The following is a 22,596-nucleotide window of genomic DNA, read 5'->3' on the forward strand; positions in this document are numbered from 1 at the left end:
GAGTAATGGGCTTTAAGCATTTGTTACTTTTGTTTTTAATGAATTGATTTGTAACTTAATATTCAATTCCTATTACTGGCTGGTGTTGTGAAAAACAATTTTAAAATAATCTACAGTGTGTTCAAGGACATTAAAAACAACAAAGCACTTTTGAAAGTGCTGTAGTTTTAGGAGAGATACTATACCTCTGTCTTTCAAAGACAACTACAAAGGATTCAGAAATATTTCCTACAAGGAGAGGAGCATTATATTTTTATCTGAAAGCAACATGTTTTCTAACAATCCATTTTTCTAATACCTTCATTTCATTGCCTTAACTCAGTAAATACTTGTTCGGTTATTATTGAGTGTAAGACTTAGGTGGAAATTATTTTTCATTTATCAGTCCCCATTTTTGTTTTAATGATGAACCTGCTAGACATCCTACTGTACTTTTTGTTTATTATTAAGGAAATAAAAATGCTATTTTATTTTGGGGAGTAGTTTTTATTATGATGACTTCAGAATCCATAAAATATAATAATTCCATCAGTGCTTGAGAATTTTAATGACATTGCTATAATGACAGGAATTACACACACACACACACACACACACATACACAATTACATGCATATTTATATACATATTATACAAATATAATAAAATTTTGTGGTAGGATTATTTTGGCTAAATCTTGTTTGTATGAATAAAATGAAGAAATAACCTTATTAGTACTGAAAATTTGTCCTAATTCTATTGACCACAAATTTTAATGCAACTATAAAATGCAAAGAAATGAAATAAATAGTTGCAAACATGTGAAGAGACATCAACCATAATAAGAAACGGCCAGTAATGTCATTTTATTAACTAGTATCAGTTACTTGAGTAATGTTTCAAACCACAGCTTGAAAAGCTGCTTTGGGATTAAAATTGCTTTTTCTTTTATTTTTAGAGTTTACATGGTACAGAAGATATGGTCATGGAGGTAAGTTGATAAAAGAATAAATTTTTTAAATAACTTTTCCAAATGAACCATATTTTATCTCTAAGCAATTAAATCTATAAACTTAATGGCAAATAAATGTTAGATAACTTGGAGATTCTATAAGATAGTTTATCTGGGGTCATAAAACAACTTGTTTGATTGCCAAAATGAATGAATGGATACACCACAAACAAATATGCTATTAGATTATTATAGCAGATTGAAAATATATTCTAGGTGGCCTTTAGTTTTTCCTAATGCTTTGTAACAATTTAATGCCATGAGGTTTTGAAGCAATATTTTAAATATTGTAAACACCTAACTTACTTTTGAAATCCTCTTGCTTTGTTGAGAGAAAAAGAACTCTCAACAAGTTCTTTAACTTGTTAAAGTTAATGACATTGGAACCTTAAGATACAGTTTAGTTAGGACCCCAAAGATGGTGCAGAGTTTATTGTTTATAATTTATTAAGTATAACTAGTGATTCTGCTAATTTAGATTCTACTTCAACCACTGAATATTTCTGGCCAGAAATAGAGGCAGTGATATACAGGAGAAGACAGAATCTAGAGTAAGACCAACTTGGATTTGCATATTCAACCTGGTATTCACTAGAGATTGTGATCTTGTGCAGATTGTTGAACTTCTATGAGCTTTGACTTTCCCATGTATAAAAATCACATGGTTCTTGTAACGACTAAAAAAGAATGTGGTGACAGATTCTAGCATAGTGATCTTACATGATAGGTGCTCAGTGAACACACTAAGACTCGTAGCTTATAAAAGCTACTGCATAGTGGTAGGAGAATGAAAAAATTAGAAAGAGGCACTGAGCAAACAGTGCTACAACTTGCATGCCAAATCAACAATATTCATGCTAGAGTGGGTCAGAAGAACTTTCATTTGTAGGTTGCCATGAGGGTTATGGGAAAGTCTTAGCATGAATTCCACCAAAGCCATTTCTGTTCCCACCTTGTGAGTTAGGAATCACTGCATGTACATTATATAAAGATCAGTAAGATATGTTTCTTGACTTCAACAACCTTACTGTATACTAGGAAATAAGTAAGTAGATAACGAAATTATAAGAAAAATATAATGAGCATTTTAAAAGATTTTCCTTGAGGAAAAAAGCAATATTTAATGATGGGGGTAGTACATTAGGGAATCTTGAAGTATTTCAAAAGTTAGAAACTGAGCTAATTCCAAATAAATGATGTGGAACAAAAACAACACAGAGTTAGGGAAATATGGGCTGTGTTAAGTCAGTGTTTCTCCAAGCATTTCAGAAAACACTTGTTCTACAGGATCTTAGTAGGAATTACATTAGAAAGAACTTCATTGTCAAATAAATTTGGGAAAGGTTAGTTCATAAAAGTTCAGTGGTTATTGTTAACTTTAAGTAATAAGTATACTATGTATGTAATAAGTATAATACATATATTACTTGCTTAGGACTGCTGTAATAAAGTAACTCAACTTGGGTGGCTTGTAACAATAGAAATGTATTGTCTCACACTTCTGGAGGCTGGAAGTCTAAAGCAAGGTATCATCAAGGCCATGTTTCCTCTGCAACCTATAGGAGAAGGCTTTTTTGCCTCTGCCAACTTTGGGTAGCTTTGGACATTCCCTGGCTCACGGCAGCATGACTGCAAATGTTCACCTCCATCTTCATGCATCATCTTCCCATGTCTCTTCACATCTTCCCTCCGTGTGTGTCTACGTCTGTGTCTGAATTGCCCTCCTTTTTTTAAGTTTATTTATTTATTTATTTTGAGAGTGCAAGCAGGGGAGGAGCAAAGGGAGAGAATCCCAAGCAGCTTCCGTGCTGTAAGCACAGAACCCAATGCAGGGCTCAATCCCACGAACCGTGAGATCATAACCTGAGCCAAAATCAAGTGTGGGTCACTTAACCAACTGAGCCACCCAGGCCCCCCTGAATTTCCCTCTTTTTAAAGTTTCCAGTCATATTGGATTAGGGCCCACCTTTAACCTCATTTTAATTTGATTTTAATTTTGCGATTATCCTCTTTCCAAATGTGTTCATGTTCTGATGTACCAGGGATTAGGATGTCAACATATCTTTTTGTGGGAGCACAATTCAACCAACAGTATTACACCGAGAGAAAAGTACTGTGAATCTCTGAGGAAAGAAGAGTTGTAAAATATCCAGATATTCCCAAGCTTATTCACCCACCCAGCTAGTAGTTACTAAGGGAAAAAAAAAAAACTCATTTATGCTGACCGATATCAAGTTAAATTCATGACTACTAACTTCAAATTAAGAGCTGGTACTGCCCAGCCAACATACTCCACTTCCCCAGTGAATTCATTTCCTCATTTTCCTAGCTCATGTCAGAGTTGCTTCCCTCTCTTCAAAACTCCAACAGCTCCTGGCTGTCCTTTACTTTCTATTACACAGAAGTGTTAGAGACAATCTCAAGAGAACTTCCACAAGTTCACCCCACTGTATGTAGTTTCCTTCCACATCTATACTCATAGACTGTGTCTTCCCGCTTGTTTTATACATGATCTCACCATACCAAACCCTATACCTGTGCACTTGTCCTATCCCATCTGGTTTATTTAAGTTCATTGCTCCAGTAATTGCCTGCCGTGTCTCCTCATCATCAGTTTCTCCCTCTCTACTCGATTATTGCTGTCAACATATAGACATTCTGTAGTAATTTCTCTCATTTAAGTAATCATGTCTCTGCTAATCCCATACTGTATAGCTAATATCCCACTTTCCTATTCTTCTTTTCAACATTATTACTAAAAAAAAAATGGAGTATGCTTTCTGTCTTTCCTTCTCTGACCCATATTTCCCTTTGAACCTACTTTGATCAGACTTTCACCCCAGCATTCAACCAAGATGCTTTGTCCATGTCACCAATGATGTACACATTGTGAATCCAATGGTCAACACTAAGGCTTTCTACTTGACCTATTGGAAAAGTGATGCAGTGGCAGATATTACGTGTAGACATAATAACATCTACAGGTTGTATTTTTTTTCTCATATGTATTTCTTTTAAAAGTAAGAGACCTTTCAGTAGTTCTCCAGTCACCTCAATGTCCAGAGAGGGGTCACACATTTACCTCCAATAAGAAGGAGTAATGTAATGACATTAATGAGAGTCAACCTATATTTCTGAGTCATGTGACTGAAGATTTGATCCTTAAACATATCTGACCTTTGTCATCAGGGTAGGAGGGGAAAACTAGAACTGGTTAGTCAAAGAAGAATGTCTGCTACACCACTTAGGTGAGTTGAAAGTAAGGTTTGTTTTTTCACTTACGAATGGGAGAGTTCTATCCAATATATCATTTTGGATCTACAATAGTTTTTAACTATTACTTCATAGTAGTCTTAATAGCCTAGGTGACTAGCTTTTAAATAAAATAAATATATGCATTAAAATAATACATAGATATTTTTAGTTTGAAAAATAAAATACACCAAAATTTATTTAAAAATCCTAAAGCCCAACTCCACTCTTCTCCATGTCTCTTAAAAATTTCTTCCTCTTTTATTTTTTAGATTGTATGAAACCAACATGTATCCTATTGAGTTAAGAGAATGAATACAACTGAATTCCATATAGTGAACCTGTAATATTCAGATATTTAATTAATAACTGAATATTTGAGGGTAAATACTTATTTTAGATGCTTTCTCAATTACGGTCTGCTGTTACTTTACTTTAACAATAAGAAAAAAATAATAATACACAGCTATTTCAGGACCAACATTCACCTATACTAACCAAAAATGAAAATAAGTATCTCTTTAATTCCTTTGTAATTTAGTGACAAAAAAGAATATGAGGAGAGATAAAACAGCAGTATAATACTTATTCTGTAGGAATTAGAGTATAAAACAATCTATAATTTGTGCAATGGGATTACCATATGACTATAATATTCAAAGCTAATATCAAGGAAAATTAAAATTCTGAAGAGAGAACAGGTATGGAATTTCCATTGTCTTCATGGCACTTACACCCAAATTTTCATGACATGTTTTCCATAAGACTACCATCAAGTACTTAGCATTATTTTCATTTCATATAGCATTAGTTTATCTCTAATTATGGCTGGGATTTTATAGCATTCACTGCCTTATCATTATTTTGTGATATAGTCACTGTTATAAATTAAAATAGACTAGAGATAGCCTGAGGAGTCTAAGTCATACAAATAGGTCCACTAACTGGAGAGTGCTATATAGTGGGATATAGTCAGATATGAAGTAGGTGTGGGAAGATGCCCAGACAGTTAAGGAAAACACAGTGTGTAGAGGCTTTAGCAGTGGTCAAGGAAGGGGCTGCTATCAAGGACTTGATAGGCTCTTCTCTGGAAGATAAAGCCATGCAAAGGGAAATATGATCAACCTTTCGCTAACCTGACCCTAGTCTCTGTTCTGATAATTTGGTTGCTACAAGTTCTTCAAGCCAATTCCTTTACATTTTAATTATAGTGAATTACTACAACATTATAGATTCCCCATGACTCTAAAGGATTGGGACACCCAAGTATTCAAACTCCAAGCTCTGAACAGCCTTGTTTCCTTATCAGTGGGGAATGGTTGACAATGAAGACAGTAGGAAGAAGCAGTCTTTGAGACTATTTAAATGCTGTCTCATTTAGAGAATTTATTGTATTTCAAGAGACTTGTAACACTCTCCATCCTATAATAATTATAACATTGTAAATATTGTAAAAACCTCCGTGTTAGACTCTGTTCAAAATTTTTTGCCATTGCTTTTTTCTAATAGTTTTTTTCCTTGAGATTCTTCTTATACTTATGTAAAATTATGTTTTTATAACTAACAGATTGAGATGACATATTACAGAATGAGAAACAGAATTTGTTTCAAAATAGATATAAAATGAATAAAAAATTATCTCAAGTACAAATCATAATTATACTTCCAATTTTCAAACATGAAATAGAATAGAATAGCAAGATTACAGTGGACCATCTCCACATAAAGAGAGGTGAGGTAATCCCAGTTTAGAGAATACAACTGATTATGTTAGTGTTGGAATTAAGAATGGTACTGAAAAAAGCAGTAACTTTTACCTGTCATTCACATTTGTAAATTTGACAACAAATATTCTTATATGATTTTATTCTTATTAATCTTCGTGATCAAATTTAAGAAATGAACTTATAGGGCACCAGGGTGGTTCAGTTGGTTAAGCATCAAAGCTCTTGATTTTGGATCAGGTCATGATCCCAGGATTGTAGGATTGAGTTCTGCTTCGGGCTTAGCACTAAATGTGGAACCTGCTTAAAATTCTCTCTCTCTCTCCCCCCCACTCTGCCCCTCTCTCCCACTTGCACTCCTTAAATAAATAAATAAATAAATAAATAAAGAATTTAAAGAATTAAACTTATTTCTGCAAGAGACTAAGATTACATGGTAGAAAACTGGTGATTTTGCATTAAGAGTAAATCAAAAGAAAGAGTGATATGAAATGTTGTCTTCAATTAGCTTGAGAAATCATCCATAATTTTGTGCTTCTTTTTAGAAGAATTTACCCACTAAGAAAAAGGGCACATATTTAAAAACTAATCTTCTTTTTCTGTAACGTAATACCTATTTCTTGTCTTGGGTGCCCTATACCCTCATAATACATCCAAAGCACTGTAATTTATCATGTAATTACTTCCATGGCTGTAGAAAAAAACAGTAAGATGGTCATATTTTCTGTTTCTGAGAGTGTAATGCTTGCATTAATGATTCCTTTACTGATCCTCATGTCCTCCCAGAAATTTCTTTTTCCTTGATCTGAGTGCCCTAGTGGAGTAAACAGAATGATGAGCTCAGACCCTCTTCAAGGGGGTTGTGAGGATCACATTCAGAGATTCACCCGCATGCCCATGCAATTCACAAACTTGTCTTGAGTAATTTATCTTTTAAGGACCCAAATATGTTCCCCAAATAAAATATGTACAGTAATTGCTAAACCATCTAAATGAATACATTGTTTTATTTAGGCCTGTACATTTTACAAAAGCAGGGACCCTCTATTTATAAAATAATACTTACCAGGAACATTACTGTGATGTGAAGTGTGTCCTTTTCTGCTTTTGACCTAGAGAATGAGACGAGGAAAGTATCTTGCTTGAATGCAGTGTTCTCTCAATGTGAAAAATAAATCCAATATTTTGGTGGAAAGTAGCTTCATATTTTTGTCCCCTGAATGTTTTGTTGTCTGTTCCTATAAAGGCCAGGTGGATGAGGAATATGAAGAAATATACATGTAATTTATGAAGAGTCCTTGTCTTTGAGAAAGAAAAATAGCATGGGGTACTACTAATATTATCCAGTTTGGCATATACATTTCAACTCCACCCAAAAAGTGTTTAATCTTTACATATACTCCTTGAGATATTGCTTGGCAAGAGATACAATCTCGTCATTATAAGTATGTGACATTTGATTATTTTCCATGGAAATTTTCATTGCTGGTCTCTTTTCTGAAAAAAAAAAAAACAAAAAAAAAAAAACAACCATAATTTTTAATGCATATGATCAAGATGAAGAAACTACTGAAACATCCTCAATTTTCTAAATGCTGACCAACTTTTATCTCGAAAGCATATATGCCTTAAAATCAAAAGATACACTATCAAATGAAATATTTAAGATTATACATTTAATTAAAATATGCAAGTCCACCTTCATATACACACACACACACACACACACACACACACACATATATATATATATATACACACACACACACTTCTGTCTTTGTTGAATTTGAAGGTAGCATACAGTCCTTTTTTTTTTTAATTTATTTTAATGTTTATTTATTTTTGAGAGACAGAGAGACAGAGCACGAGTTGGGGAGGGGCAGAGAGAGAGGGAGACACAGGATCTGAAACAGGTTCCGGGCTCTGAGCTGTCAGCACAGAACCCGACGCAGGGCTTGAACTCATGAACTGCGAGATCATGACCTGAGCCAAAGTCGGATGCTTAACCGACTGAGCCACCCAGGCACCCCTATACCATACAGTACCATAAATAATTTAAGGCCAGTTTAGAATGAACATAACGCTATTTCAGAGTGATAAAAGTAGTTGTTTCAAGAAAGCTAATGAAATTATAAATTGAGAATTTGTGATTATTACAATCTCTTTCATGGCACTGCCAGAGGGCACTAGAGAAGCAGATGTTAGATGGGCCAGGACTGGCTATTTCTGCATTGAAACCCAATAATGTTAAAGGGGGTTTAACTATTACAAACCTGTACCTGTTGAGATGAGGACAAATTTTGTGAAGTAGTGTGCAATCACTAATATATCCCTCTTATTAAATACAACAAAGATTTAGTTAGTTGTAAGTCTCTCCTGTTTGCTGTTTGTGGAATACAAGTTGGAGAAAATCTAAAGGAAAAACCCTAACCTTGAAGACCTGAGATTCTCTTAAGAGTATCTTTCACAGAACAGAATTTTTTTATTTTAATAAAATCAAGCTTGTCTTTTGTTTTCTTTAATGAACCATGCTTTTGTGTTCTGTCTAAAAATCCATCACCATACCCAAGATCATATTCAAGTCATTGACTGAACTGGGAACAACTAATACCTATAGTCCTATAGTTCATCAAAGGTCTCCCAAGTGACTTTCTGAAATTCTTACGCTACCACTAATGTAGCAAATGGAAACTCAAGATACAAGCCAGTGCAGATCAATGATATTCTATTTAAATTATATGCATAAGTGCATTAAACATCCATTTCCCCTTAAATTTAATGATCTTATGCATTGGTAGTAACAGTAATGACATAAACATCAGGATCGTTATATAAATACAATGTACTTAGGAGATATTTATGAGCTTTAAACTTCTATAAATAATATTTACTTTTACTCTCTACATATCTAGTCTACTTAAATTTTTAAAAATTGTTTGAAAAATTCACACTAAAATTGTCATTGATTGAGGATAGAGTTAAAATAGTAGTCATCTTGTCTTCAAGAAGAGAATCTAAAAATACTGATAAAACTGCACTTCTCTGCTTGTCGTTTTAAGCATTTTCATGTGAATTGGGAAGAAACAAAGCATCTCCAGATCAGCAGGTGTTACTAAATTGTTCCAATCAGAAAAGCTGTGCAATTGGGAGAGACTCAAGGAAGAGCTTATAAAATTGTCCAAGTGGGAAGAAAAATGGCATATGATTTTTATCATGGATATGCACAAGGTCATTTCTTTCAGAGATTGAAAAATCTAGAGCCTACATCCAAATGAAAGTCTCCAGTTATCACAGATTTGGAATTTACTCCTCATTTCCTCTGGTGTGTGGTTATATCCCAAAAGGCCAGGAAATACTGGGCATCATCAGGAAAATTATTAGAAGTGAAGCAGAAAACGTTATATGCATTTCTGGCTTTTTACAGCCTCAGGAAGAATATGGAACTAGACACTGCTCACAGCAGGACTTTCACAGTCATTAGCAGAGGGCTTCTGTGAATACCTTGCATTTGTGATCTTATTTATGGTTATATTGGGCCTGAGGGCCTTGAGAACATATGCCCCTACTCTTTCCTTTCTTGTTTAAATGTTGACCATGTAAACCAAAACGTTTTTAAATGTTGATCATGTAAACCAAATAGCTTGCATAAAACAACAGTTTGGAGAAGTACATTGTTGGAACTAAATCTTAGTTTCTATCATTCCTCTGATTCTGATCCAGCAATTTGCTATCTGAAATAGAATGGTGATATGGAATGTAACTGAGGTCTATAAATTCTTGAATGGCAATTTCAGTAATTCCAACTAAAAATGAGTCATCTCCTTTTTAAAATATTTCAGGCAAGTTTAGAAAAATTGTTGCTTCATACTTAGAGAAACTAACTTGAGGATTTTATTAATCAGCTACAGGTACCAAATAGGTATTGATACAACGCTAATAACACTAGAACAGGAAGAGTGAATAAAGTGTGGCTTCTTGCTTTTAGAAATTTCATGAGTTGGTATACAAATATATACATATACATATAATGATATATGCATAAGATGTACATAAGATGTATAAATTAAATTTTGAAAGGATTGGCAAATGTATGAGAAAGTTGGCAAAATCATTTATTGAATACTGACTGTGAGCCAGGTACACTGCTGTCTTATGTGCATTGTCTCAAAATAATTCTTGCAGTGTCTTAATGGGATAGATTTTATTATCCTCATTTTATGAAGGGTGATATTGAGGCTTGGAGAGTTTAATTTTTCCAAAGACACTGTAAACACTACTGAGGCAAGATTTAAATAATATAATAAAACTACTCATTCAGGGAAGCTGGAACAAAGCTCTCATCTTCAAGGTTGTTTTTAGAGAAGACAAAAATGTCTCTGTGGCGTTCACCTTAAACTCTCTTAAAAAATAAATTGGAGGAGTGAACCATAGCTTTGCTCTAGCAGAGACATTTTAATGATCTTATGTAAGAATATCCTCCTTCCTAGCCACACATGCTAGTATTAATTCATATGGGGCATATGGCTCTTAGCTCTTCTCTGTAAGTGCTGCCATATTGATGTCATATGAGTAATTCTCTTCTCGTCTTCCTGCTGTGAAGCATCACTCTCCCCTTCCAGAGAAACAGCTGCTTCCCAACATGGGTATGCTTGTGATGAATTCTAAACCAGTTGGTCAGATCCCATATCCATGTAATTTGTTTATTGACTGTTCTAGATGTTCCTGAGTACAGGCATTGGTCACATGTGTAAAAAAAATAAAACAAAAAAGAAAAAGTGACTCAGGGAAGAGCCTAATTTCCCCAGAGCATCTACAAATTCATTCATTCTCTTATTAAAAAATCATTCAGCACCTATTGTGCTCCAGACTGCTTGACCGCTAGCTGAGAGATTATCGACACAGCCACCTGTTCCAAGCATTTGCAGTCTCGTGGAACAGACAATTGTATCAAGAATCACAGAAGGTGTGTTAAGTACCATAAGCTATGTGAGGAGTTATGAGAGCACAGATGAGGACCAACTGAGGCTAGGGGGGTGGCTTCCTGGAGGAACTAACTACTGTTGCATCATAAAGGACATTTTGAGTATTGATAGGAGGACAAAAATGAGATGATTAGTCTAGAAAGGGGAAAAAACATGTGGCAAAAGCTCAGAGGCATGAAAGCATGACTCATTTGAGGGACTATAAGTAGTTAAGCGTGACAACACTGGGTGCTTTGGGAGATGCAATGAGAGATGGGCAGAGAAGAATTTTGAATAAAGCACCTAAATGTTTCCTCAGAATTATGAAGGCAAATATCTTTGTTCAAATGGGAATGGAGATTCTGTGTTTCTGGCATTTTTTCCAAAATCTTTTTAAACATGTCCAAATTTTCTTTCACTTATAGCAACACAATGTAAAATAATTTTATTTTTCTTGTAGTTTCTGAGGAAGACAAAGGATTTGGACCAATTTTCGAAGAGCAGCCAATCAATACCATTTATCCAGAGGAATCACCAGAAGGAAAAGTTTCACTAAACTGTAGGGCACGAGCCAGCCCTTTCCCAGTTTACAAGTAATGTACCTCACTGCTCTTTTCATAGTGGCGTGTCAGACCAGATTATAGATCAACATCTGTGACCCTGTAATGATAGAAAAAAGTTATAATATAAGCCTGTTAACAAAATACAGGGATATTAACAAAAATATTGGCATACAAGTTATCAAAATAGAGTAGTTTAATGCCCAGATAATAAGTTTCCTTAAATATATGCAAATAATCCACTTACTATTTTCTGCACAGATAATGCCAATGCTTTTTGATATTATCCATTTAAAAATTTTGTAATGGTGATCATGGATTTAACCACATAAAAGGCTATGTGAAAATCATGCACAATTTAAATATACTCATTTGAGAATAAAATGTTCTTATATTCATTGACCTGGATAATGCATACTTACATATTATAGATGTTATTCCTGTATCAACTACATTTAGAGAGCTTGCATTTATAATCCTGAAAGCACCACTTTTTTCAGTAGTATCAAATCTATATTCCAGATAATACAGCAAATTTCTTAAATATCCCTGCCTATTAGACAGTTCATATAAATATATCTCCCTCTTTTTTCTGAGGTACATATTTATATTATAAAAAAGAACAATGGGTTTTTCTGCTTCAGATGGTTCAGAAAAGTATACTAACAATTCCTAGCCTGATACAATGAATTAGATTAAAAAATCAACCTGACACCAATGGATTTGAATTTCACCTGTGAAATGGTTCCATGAAGACAAAGCAAGTGATTGATGGGGAAATTGGGACTTTAGTGCATTAATGTCAGTTAACTTAATTGAAGGTTGTCACTCAACAAGATTGATTTTCATAGTATTTTTTTCTCAGTAGAAAAACAACTGTCTATTGTTATAAAAAGTCGTTATCAAATTTCATTCTAATTGAATTTATTTTCTCTTGAGTTCAAGAGACTCTCTTAAGTCTCTGGGTTAAATTACAAAATTATTCTTAAAATAAAATATGAGTTTATATACAAAATCACCATCCCTTTGAAATTATTTTTATTGTTTCAATTTCATGCATGGGAGTACAAAATAAATAGACATTTTATAAATTATAAGTAATATGTTTGTTCTGAAAATATTTGATGAGCTAGACTTGTTTCTACCCTTAAGCCATACATAATAGGTGTTTATATACATAGTTATGGGCATGGAATAGTATAACTAATAGGGACTGTAGAGGAGATCTAACCCAAGCACATAGTTTTATAGGAAAGGAAGTTGAATCTTGAATATGTAAACTGACTTGCTTCAGAGTTAGTAATCACAGATCCAGGACTGAAACATAGGTGTTATGGCTTTCAAAGAAACATATAATTTTTTCAGTATGTGTCTATATAGATAGGTTGATAACATCTCAAATGCTATTTCAGTGATCTCAAAAGCTATTTCGGTGATGCTTATTTTGTGACACTTTGTCCTTGACACTCATACATGGAAACTTAGCAGATCAGTCTATGGGCTGAAATGGAGACACCATAACAGAAGAGATTGTTCTCAGATAGTGTTCTAGAAATGGGAGTTTCTTACTGTGTTCAACCCCTTCCCAACCCCACAGACACAGTAAGAAGCAAAACTTTGCACAACTGCAACTTAATACACATTGATTAACAACTCCCTTTTTTCTCTTCTCTCCAGTCTCTGGCATCCACCATTCTATACTTTGCTTCGCTAGTTTCACTATTATAGATACCTTACATAAGTAGATCTCATATTAAGCGTTCTTATCAAAATTTAAAATGTAAAAATAAGAGAGAAAGCTTTGCTTGACAAATATATCACCAACTCCCTTCCATAGGTTGTACCAGCACTGAATGCCTAGGATGAGTGTGGCCTCCTGACCTTGCACCTTAATATAGAGAGCTGGAAGGAGAAGTAGATGTTTAATTCTGTTATGAAGGCAGTCTGCATTTGACAACAAGAAAGAAAGAAAGAAAGAAAGAAAGAAAGAAAGAAAGAAAGGGGGGAAGGGAGGAAGAGAGGAGGGAAGGGAGGGAGGAAAGAAGGAAGGAAGAAAGAGAGGAAGGGAGGGAGGAAGAAAGGGAAGGAAAGAAAGAATTCAGCTCATGATGCAGCGTGTCTGAAAAGAACATTTGAAGTTTTTAAAATTTACTTAAAATTCAGAGCGAGCCATACTAACCTTGGTCATCATGCAATGTGTCATTCACACAGTAGTTTTATATTTATGGCATATTCCATGGTAATGTCTTATTCATGGCAACACCCTGAAAGGCACAGCAGGGAACCTTACCTTTTACTCATCAGCCTTGAAGCTTTCATCATCTTGCTTTGACCCCCAAAATAATAAGAATGCTAATTAAATTGCATTTAAAACTGTTTGAAAGGAGTTACAAGAATGGTGTGTATTCCTGAAAGTAAAGTAAACCAGTGAACCTACCCAAACGTAGCAAAACTTAATCATTATATAACCTAAAAGGCAGAATCAAATGTACTGGAGAAGAATTAATGCAATAAGCAAAAATTTGGAGTCATCATAGTGGAAAAACAAAATAAAATTGGAATTGCTCAACAAGGAAACCCATTGCCTTGGCAAGTGCTAAACAACTTGACAATGGATTGTTCAAGTAGGGCCAACATTGCCATCAAACTGGGGGGAAGGAAGATTTATTCATTGGGTTGGAATTTGGGAGGCTTTCAAAATGCAAAAGCCCAGTTTTCTGGGTTTGCTTTTAAATTACGTCCTATATTATAAAAGTTAAAACTAAAAATGTTCCAGTAATTTGATTTAATAAAAAGTATTCTAAAATGTTTAGGCTTTTTTTGGTAAGATTCTAACCCTAATTAGAAGTGTGCAAGGCAATGAGCCATGAGGCCCCAGCCCACTAATTGACCATGGCTCTTGCCTGTGACATTGCTGAAGACATGAACCCTGACACAGAATGAGTATGTATATTACACAGATGGTCAGCTTAATTGAAAACTATTTTCTACATTTATTCTTCTCATAATCTCACCAAGGAAGTTAGATTCCTGTTTTTAGTCAATTTATTTATAACACAATCCCCTAAATACACCTGCAATTGTATATTGGCTTGGAAACAAAAGATCCAATTGATTTTTGCAATTTTCAAATTGTGTGATCGACCTCTAGTGGTCAGAATGTGACATTTATTCAGTAGAACCCTGACTTCAATTAGTTTTATTGAAAAATTATTTTGATATATAGAATCAGAAATTTATATTTTATTTTTTTACTAGAGTAAGGCATTAATATTTTATGCAACACATCTGGATATGCATGAATCTTACTAGTACATAGATGATTATCATTTATAATCTATGTATATCTGCTAAGAAACCAATTAATGTAGCAAAATTCAGTGAAATATATGTCTCTGCAGATGTCTTATTAATAAAGAGAAAATGTTTCATGCACTTTAACATTTACCTTTATGTGCCTGATCTAAATCATAAATTATGAGCCCAGCGACCCAGAATTACAGGGTGTGAAGAAATACCATACCAAGTCATCTACTTAATCATCTGATTTCACATGGAGCCATACCCATATTATTTTAGAATGACATTGGCCCAGTATGCTATTTGCAGGCCTCATGACCTTTGATATGACATTTGTTTTTCTTTCTCATAGATGGAGAATGAATAATGGGGATATTGACCTGACAAGTGATCGGTACAGTATGGTAGGAGGAAACCTGGTTATCAACAACCCTGACAAACAGAAAGATGCTGGAATATATTACTGTTTGGCATCAAATAACTATGGGATGGTCAGAAGCACTGAAGCAACCCTGAGCTTTGGATGTAAGTGACTGTAACTTTAACATGGTCAAGTGTATTTAGGTGAAGTAAAAATTAGATGTCATCATAAGAGTCAATAAGAAAAATCAAGATGAAAAGAAAATGAAAGAAAGGATCCATAGATAAAGTGGGTCTTATATGATCACATTTAAAACTGTGTGGAGAGGGGCGCCTGGGTGGCTCAGTCGGTTAAGCATCCTACTTTGGCTCAGGTCAAGATCTCACCTCTCATGAGTTTGAGCCCCATGTTGGGTTTTGTGCTGACAGCTCAGAGCCTGGAGCCTGCTTTAGATTCTGTGTCTCCCTCTCTCTCTGCTCACACTGTCTCTCTCTTTCTCTCTCAAAAATAAATGTAAAAAAATTTTAAAAAAAGATTGTGGAGAGAAAATTTCAAGAGTGAAGCATCGTGAAACAAAGGCCATGTTCTGTGGGATTTTGAATAACTTTCTAAAAACTAGTTTCAGTGGAAGTGTCAAGCCATGTGTTCTCAATGGAAGCTTTTGGGGGCAGAAACCATCTTCGAAATTGTAACTAACAGTTTCTGTTCTCTAAAGTTCAACTCCACCTGACAGAATCTTAATCCATAGTACTTAATTTACCTTATTAAGAATACATTAAATTAAATTAATTAAATTATTTTAAGTTTAAAATATTCTCCTTATGGAGGCAGTTGTGAAAAAATACCTTCAGGAACCTTGTGCTAAACTTAAAGATAGAAGCTATTCTAGAAGAAAATTGCACATTGCAAGAGGGGTTGGGCTAGATGATCTCCAGTATGTGATTTTATAAGTTAGCACTTAAATCCTTTGCAAAATCAATTATAGGATGAAAACCATGTTTTTTAATCAAAAAAAATTGTTATAATGTTTATTTATTTTGGAGATAGAGACAGAATACAAGCAGGGGAGGGGCAGAGAGAGAGACTGAGACAGATTCTCAGGGTCCAGGTACTAGCTGTCAGCACAGATCTCCATGCAGGGCTTGAACTCATGAACCGTGAGATCATGACCTGAGCCAAAGCCGGACGCTTAACCGACTGAGCCACCCAGGCACCCTGAAAACTATGTTTTAAGAGGACCCATGTGGCAGTGATTACCAGAGGGTGTGAACAATCAGACTCAATTAATGTGGCCACAGTTGGAATATAAATAATAAACCCAGTCCTTGAAGAAACAATAGAACAATTGCATTGCATTGAAGAAAAAGGAACCTAAATAATTTTTTAAAAGGAAAGTCAAGTCAAAGGGCAGAAACATTCTGCTTTCTTTAATAATGGAATGGGATCAAGTAAAACCAATTTCAAGGTTGGGAGGAAGCATTTAAATAGTGACATTAAGTTATCATTGTTGAAATGTCAGCTAAGTATTTGAGGATGGGGTTGGCATTCAAGTGAGGCATCAGGATGAGAGATATATATCTGAAGGGCTCTCTGCAAAAAGGTAATAATTAGAATGATGACTTTTCTGAGATACAAATATATTCAGAGAGGTAACAGTTTGATTTTATAATTCACGTACTGAGAAGTAGGAGATGAGGCAGGGCTGAAACAGAATGAGCATGAGTAGAACAAATAAAGAATAAAATAGAGTATCATGAGGGGTGTCTGAGTGGCTTAGTCAGTTAACCATCTGACTTCAGCTCATGTCATGATCTCGTGGTCTGTGGTTCAAGCCCTGTGTTAACAGCTCAGAGCCTGGAGCTTGCTTCAGGTTCTGTGTCTCCCTCTCTCTCGGTCCCTCCCCCACTCATGCTCTGTCTCTCCCCATCTCTCAAAAATGAATAAGTGTTAAAAATTTTTCAAAAATAATATAAAAAATAGAGTATCATGAAACTAAACAAAATGTGAATTCTAAGTAAACAGAAAAGAATGAAGATGAGACGAGACTAAGGAAAACTCAGAATTTGAAAAGGAGAAAAAGTTGGTGACTAGGATCCTGCCATTCATCCTGTTCCTTCACCCCCTTGGAGTCCTCCCCTTGGGAAGAGAAATAGACTTTTCAAATGAGTTTGGGACTCCAAGTCACTCCTCTTTACTTATTTGGTAGAATCCTGGTTTTGTCTGAGCCAATTGTATTTCCAGATGGAAATTACTTACTGAGATTGAAATTACCTTACTAAGATTCTACTTAAACTTGAAGCAAAGGTTGAGGATATTTGTAATCTTCAGGGTTGTTAGCACACTTACGTAGGCCGATACTAATATCCAGTTGCTGGAGTTCCTCACAGAAGTCTTTTAGAGTCTATGCAAATGCCAGCATATAAAAGCAGAATTGACTCGCACAGGCTCCACCAAAGCAACTGAGAAGTATCATATCCAAAAATGAGTTAGTAGGTAAAAGATATACTTTAATGAAAATCTCTATTGACTGGAGAGTGAATGTTTTCCTTTTTGCTTTCATGATTAGATCTTGACCCTTTCCTACCTGAGGAGCGTCCTGAGGTCAGAGTGAAAGAAGGGAAGGGAATGGTGCTTCTCTGTGATCCTCCCTACCATTTTCCAGGTAAACTAAGTTCCTCTGTGACTGTAAGCATCTGTGCAATGAATGCATCAGTTTTAATTTTCTTAACAATAATGGTACATTTATGATTAAATAAGACTCAATATTTGTCTAACCTTGTAATGTATCACTTAATAATGGTTATAGACTCTTCTAGGCTCTTTAGTCACTTGGCCCTAATTCCAAAGGTCTGGAATCATATTGGTTTATAAACAACATATATGTTAGATTATGCCCTTATTAACATTCTTGTTACACAGGAGAAAATATGATAGACTATTTACAAATTATTTTAAAAATAGAACAGTGCTGGTCAGTCATTTCATTAAAAGTATTATATCTATAGTATACTGTGAATTATATAAATGCTTGAAAAGGATAAAGACATAATAAATTACTAATCTTTTTAGGGAATCTATCTGCAAGAATAATCATCCAATTTAGAAAGGGGTTAAATTGTCATCTGTAACAAGATTCAGCCTTTGAATACAGGTTTTCTGTGCTTTGATATGGCTAAAAGAGAAGCCACCAAGTGCTAATTAAAAGATGAACACTTTATATACTTTCATTAATTTTCATTTGCTTTTTTTATAAAATATCTTCTTGAAACAATATATAAACACTACTTTTCACAGTGGAAAAAAAACAATGTTTTATATTCTAATATTATGGCATAAATTTGTCTTTAAAGACCTTCATAGAGAATATATTCTATTACAATTATATGTATATCAAGTCTGGTTGTTTATATACCAAATATCAGTAGTTTTCTCTCTAATAAAACAGGAGAAATACTATTAAATGCTAAATATAGGAAGAACATAGAATTCAAAATGATGTAACAACCTTCCTATGAGAGAGTAATCTTTTACTATGAAGAACTGCTAAAACTACGGGGGAAAAAATCCCCTGATCTCCATAGCATTTCCCACAAACAAAGGTAATGATCATAAATAGCCAATGACTACATTTGACTACATTCAGCACTGGATGGGCTTCATTTAACCACTCATTCATTCAACAAATCTCTTGTGAGCACCTGTTATACAATTACGTGTGCCAGGCACTGTGTATGCCGCAAGAATACCTATTTGAGTAAAACAGGAAAATCCACTTGCCCTCAGGGATTTGCTACAGGAAGAGACAGCCAACAGACAAGATCCATAGTTAACAGGTATAGCTTTTCCAAGATTCCATTTGAACTACATTCCTACCAAGATATTGGTAGTAGGTAAGCTCCAGGGTGGAAAATTAATTCAGGGAAGGGAAAGAGTAAGTGTTAAAGGGATAGCTGAACTCTTATAAGGGACATTGCTGTGAAGGTAACTTTGAATAAAGCCCTGAAGGAAATGAAGAAGCTAACAGTGCAGATGTCTGAGATAAGGGCATACCAGGCGGATGCAGCAGCAGGAACAAGGGGTGAGATGGGACTATGGAGGGAGATCAAGGAAGTCAGGGTGACTGAAATAGACCGAATGAGGTAGAAGGTAGTAAGAAATGAAATTGGAGAGATACAAGAGCTGTATCACATGGGACCTTATAATTCATAGTGATTACACTGGCTTTAACTAGAGTGAGATTTACATTGGAGGGCTTAGACCAGAGAAGTCCAATGACATTGCTTAAGTTATAGAAAGATGAGTCTGGCTGCTGTTTTAAGAAAAGACTTAATGGAAATTCATTTCTAAATCTGTTATTCAAAATAGGAGTGCAAAAGGAAAAAGATATAAAGACACAGTGTGGTTAACAATCTTCATTTTATTTTTAAAATGCATTAAGGAAGATGGGTCATGAAATTTTGGAATTTCCTATATTAATGCAGGGTCTGATTCTACTTACCAATCATGAAATTCTAAGCAAAACATTTAACCTCTCTGAGTCTCATTTAGCCTATCAGTGAAATCGAAGTAAGAATATTAATAGTCCATACAATACTTGAGAGAGAAAGAGAGATACCATTGCTTATCGCCATGCTTATATTTACTCAAAAAAATATGGTAGCTTTTGGAAAAAGCACTGTTTGTCTTGGCTTACATCCAACATTTGTTCTGCAATAGCCTAGTTTAGATAATGCCTTAGCTTACTGCTAGAAAACAACAGTTTTAAGAGACAATATTTTCTTCCAGATGACCTTAGCTACCGCTGGCTTCTAAATGAATTTCCTGTATTTATCACAATGGATAAACGAAGATTTGTGTCTCAGACAAATGGAAATCTCTACATTGCAAATGTCGAGGCATCAGACAAAGGCAATTATTCCTGCTTTGTATCCAGTCCTTCTATTACAAAGAGTGTGTTCAGCAAATTTATCCCACTCATTCCACTACCTGAACGTAAGTATTTTGTTACACACTATTTTTGCAGATTGTCTGCTTATGGAGTACTTACAATATGAAAAGAAATATCCAGTGGGAAGACTTGTTGGCTGCCCAGTCAGGGCAAACAGAAGATACACAAACAGAAGACTTTGAAAGTCTTGGTCATTACTTAGTTTTTCTGATGGAGATTTACATGTTAAAAGTGCCCTAAGATGGCAGAGAATGTGTAGGGACTGATTCATTAGCCTAATACCCATATATTGGTTACAGTGGGAATCACTGACCTCTGCTTTTATTCTCATGTCCATTCAAAGCTTTTATAACTTAATGAAAGAGAACAAATGATTAGATCAAAACAAGCTCTAGTGATTATAGAATTAGGAAATAAATGCAGTTTTATTACTTTGATATTTTAAGGAACTATTTACATGAAGCAAATCAGTGTATGTATTGCCTTTATGCTATAAGTAAGTAGCATGGGGTATCACTATCATGATGCCATAATTGATGATCACTGACAGACCTGAATGGCATTTCCAAGATTCTAGTTGAACAGCATTCCTTATTTTAATGCATCACTTCCTAAGAAAATCAGACTCCAACATATTTGCTTACTTCCCATTGTTTTTATCATAGTCCTCCTGTTACCACTCACATCAGTGAGTTCAGGCTTCTGAAGAAATACTGGGAATTGTTGTTCACAGACCTAGGCTTGGTTCCTGCCTCTATCCTAAATAAGAAATGGGGAAAATGTCATCATATCACTGTGGCTGCATTTTTTCTACTCAAGATTGTGGTCACGTAGTTGGTATTCAATAAATATTTTTTGACTTCTGGCTCTTTTTTCTCTCCACAATCTTGGAGATACTTGAGATCTACTACCTCATAGAATCACAAGGAGCCAGCATGTAAAAACTTCTATAGGTTTCTTTCTTATTCTACCCCAGAAGTTCATCTCATCTATTTATTTCTTACTAGCATCTCTGTGGAAGAAGTGTTTCTCTTCCTGTTCTAGCTAATTCTTCCAGTTGCACTAGTTCATTTACCATTTGATTCATTTAGAGACTTCACTATATCATTTAATTCCTGCTTTTTTTTTCAGAATCTTTATTCTCCATTCATTTCCCTCTGTGCATTCTTTTGTATTAACTGCAAACCATCTTGACAATTTCTTATTTGCTAAATCCAAAGTATACTTTTCAGTTCTGAATTTGTATGAACTTTGACACTGTTGATCTCCTATGCTTCTCTTGAACTCTTCTTTCTTTTCCTAATTTTCCCAGCTCCTTCCCTCCCGTTATCTTCCACCTGCCTCTCTGACAAATTCTATGCAGTACCCTTCCCCAGATCTTCCTCCTTCTTATATTTCTCTCTAATCTTTTTTCAGATATTCTTACCAATTTATGCCTTTCGACAGCAGCACTATGGAGATGAGTCCACATTCTTATATCTAAAACTTTTCTCTTTGTTTAGGACTTAATTCTACCTACCTCCTAGGGTTGTCATACAGAATGTTTTTGAGAATGTTAAGTTCAAAATGTTCCAGACACATCTGTCATCTCATGTCTAAAACTTCTAGTGTTCTTCATCTTGTTTGGTGGTATTGTCATATCTCTACTATCTCAGAATAGCATTTTTAATCATCAATCCTGTCCTCTCCTCATCCTCCAGATAGCTAATTCAGTGGTCTGCAGCTAGTACGTAAGCACTTGGGAGGTTTGCGGAAATGTACAACCCAGAAATACTAATTCAGCAGGTCTGGGATGTGACCCAGGAATTTGTAGGTTCAGTAAGCATCCCCAGTGATTACAATGAATTGGATCTTTTATCTATGGGTTGTGAAAACATTGACCCAAAGAGCAGTCCTGTTGATTCTGCCTCTGAAAGACAGCTTTGACCAGTTCTTTCCTTTTTATTCCTACTGCTCAAGTCCTCATCTGTTTTGCCTGAAGTAATGACAAAGCCTTCCTTAGATACTCTTCTAAAATTCTCTTCTCCATGTTCCATTCTTTAAAACTTCCAACAAGATTTTCTACTTAAACCAAAGGTGATATTCTTATAAATTCTCTTTCCCAAACGCACTGGCAGTTAATCACCAAGGAAATTATTCTCAAAATGTTTAATGTCACAGTTTCAAGCCTTCTAGATAATAGATTCAAGCTCATCTTCAACACATATATTTTGTGAATTCCTACACTTAAAAAAAAAAATTCCCTGCATACTCCTGAAACTTTGTTTTAATATGTTGTTTCCTCAACCCGAACTGGTCTAGTGAATTCAAATACTCTTCTTGCCTGAAATTCCCATAGGCCCTGCATAATCAACCATCCTCCTTAGCTGCCACCCTTTCAGACCACTTATTTTTGTTTTGACTTGTATTTTCAGTCATTGTGTATCTATTTGTCTCTCTAGTATCAATGAAGTGCAAAGTACCATTCATACTATAATCTTAAACCATGCATTTTGCCTT

The 22,596-nt window shown here is 34.9% G+C and overlaps 1 protein-coding gene across 1 annotated transcript in view; it reads left to right on the plus strand.

The window, feature by feature from the left end:
* CNTN1 (contactin 1) overlaps positions 1 to 22,596 on the plus strand; it is a 278,894-nt gene that overhangs the window by 106,810 nt on the left and 149,488 nt on the right. Inside the window, exons 3-7 of the mRNA XM_042990807.1 lie at positions 938 to 970; positions 11,389 to 11,521; positions 15,141 to 15,313; positions 17,716 to 17,811; positions 19,935 to 20,141. Of these exons, the coding sequence (XP_042846741.1) occupies positions 938 to 970; positions 11,389 to 11,521; positions 15,141 to 15,313; positions 17,716 to 17,811; positions 19,935 to 20,141 (642 nt within the window). The remainder of the gene's footprint in view (positions 1 to 937; positions 971 to 11,388; positions 11,522 to 15,140; positions 15,314 to 17,715; positions 17,812 to 19,934; positions 20,142 to 22,596) is intronic.

This window comes from Panthera tigris, chromosome B4 (genome assembly GCF_018350195.1).
Source record: "Panthera tigris isolate Pti1 chromosome B4, P.tigris_Pti1_mat1.1, whole genome shotgun sequence".
Taxonomy (NCBI): domain Eukaryota; kingdom Metazoa; phylum Chordata; class Mammalia; order Carnivora; family Felidae; genus Panthera; species Panthera tigris.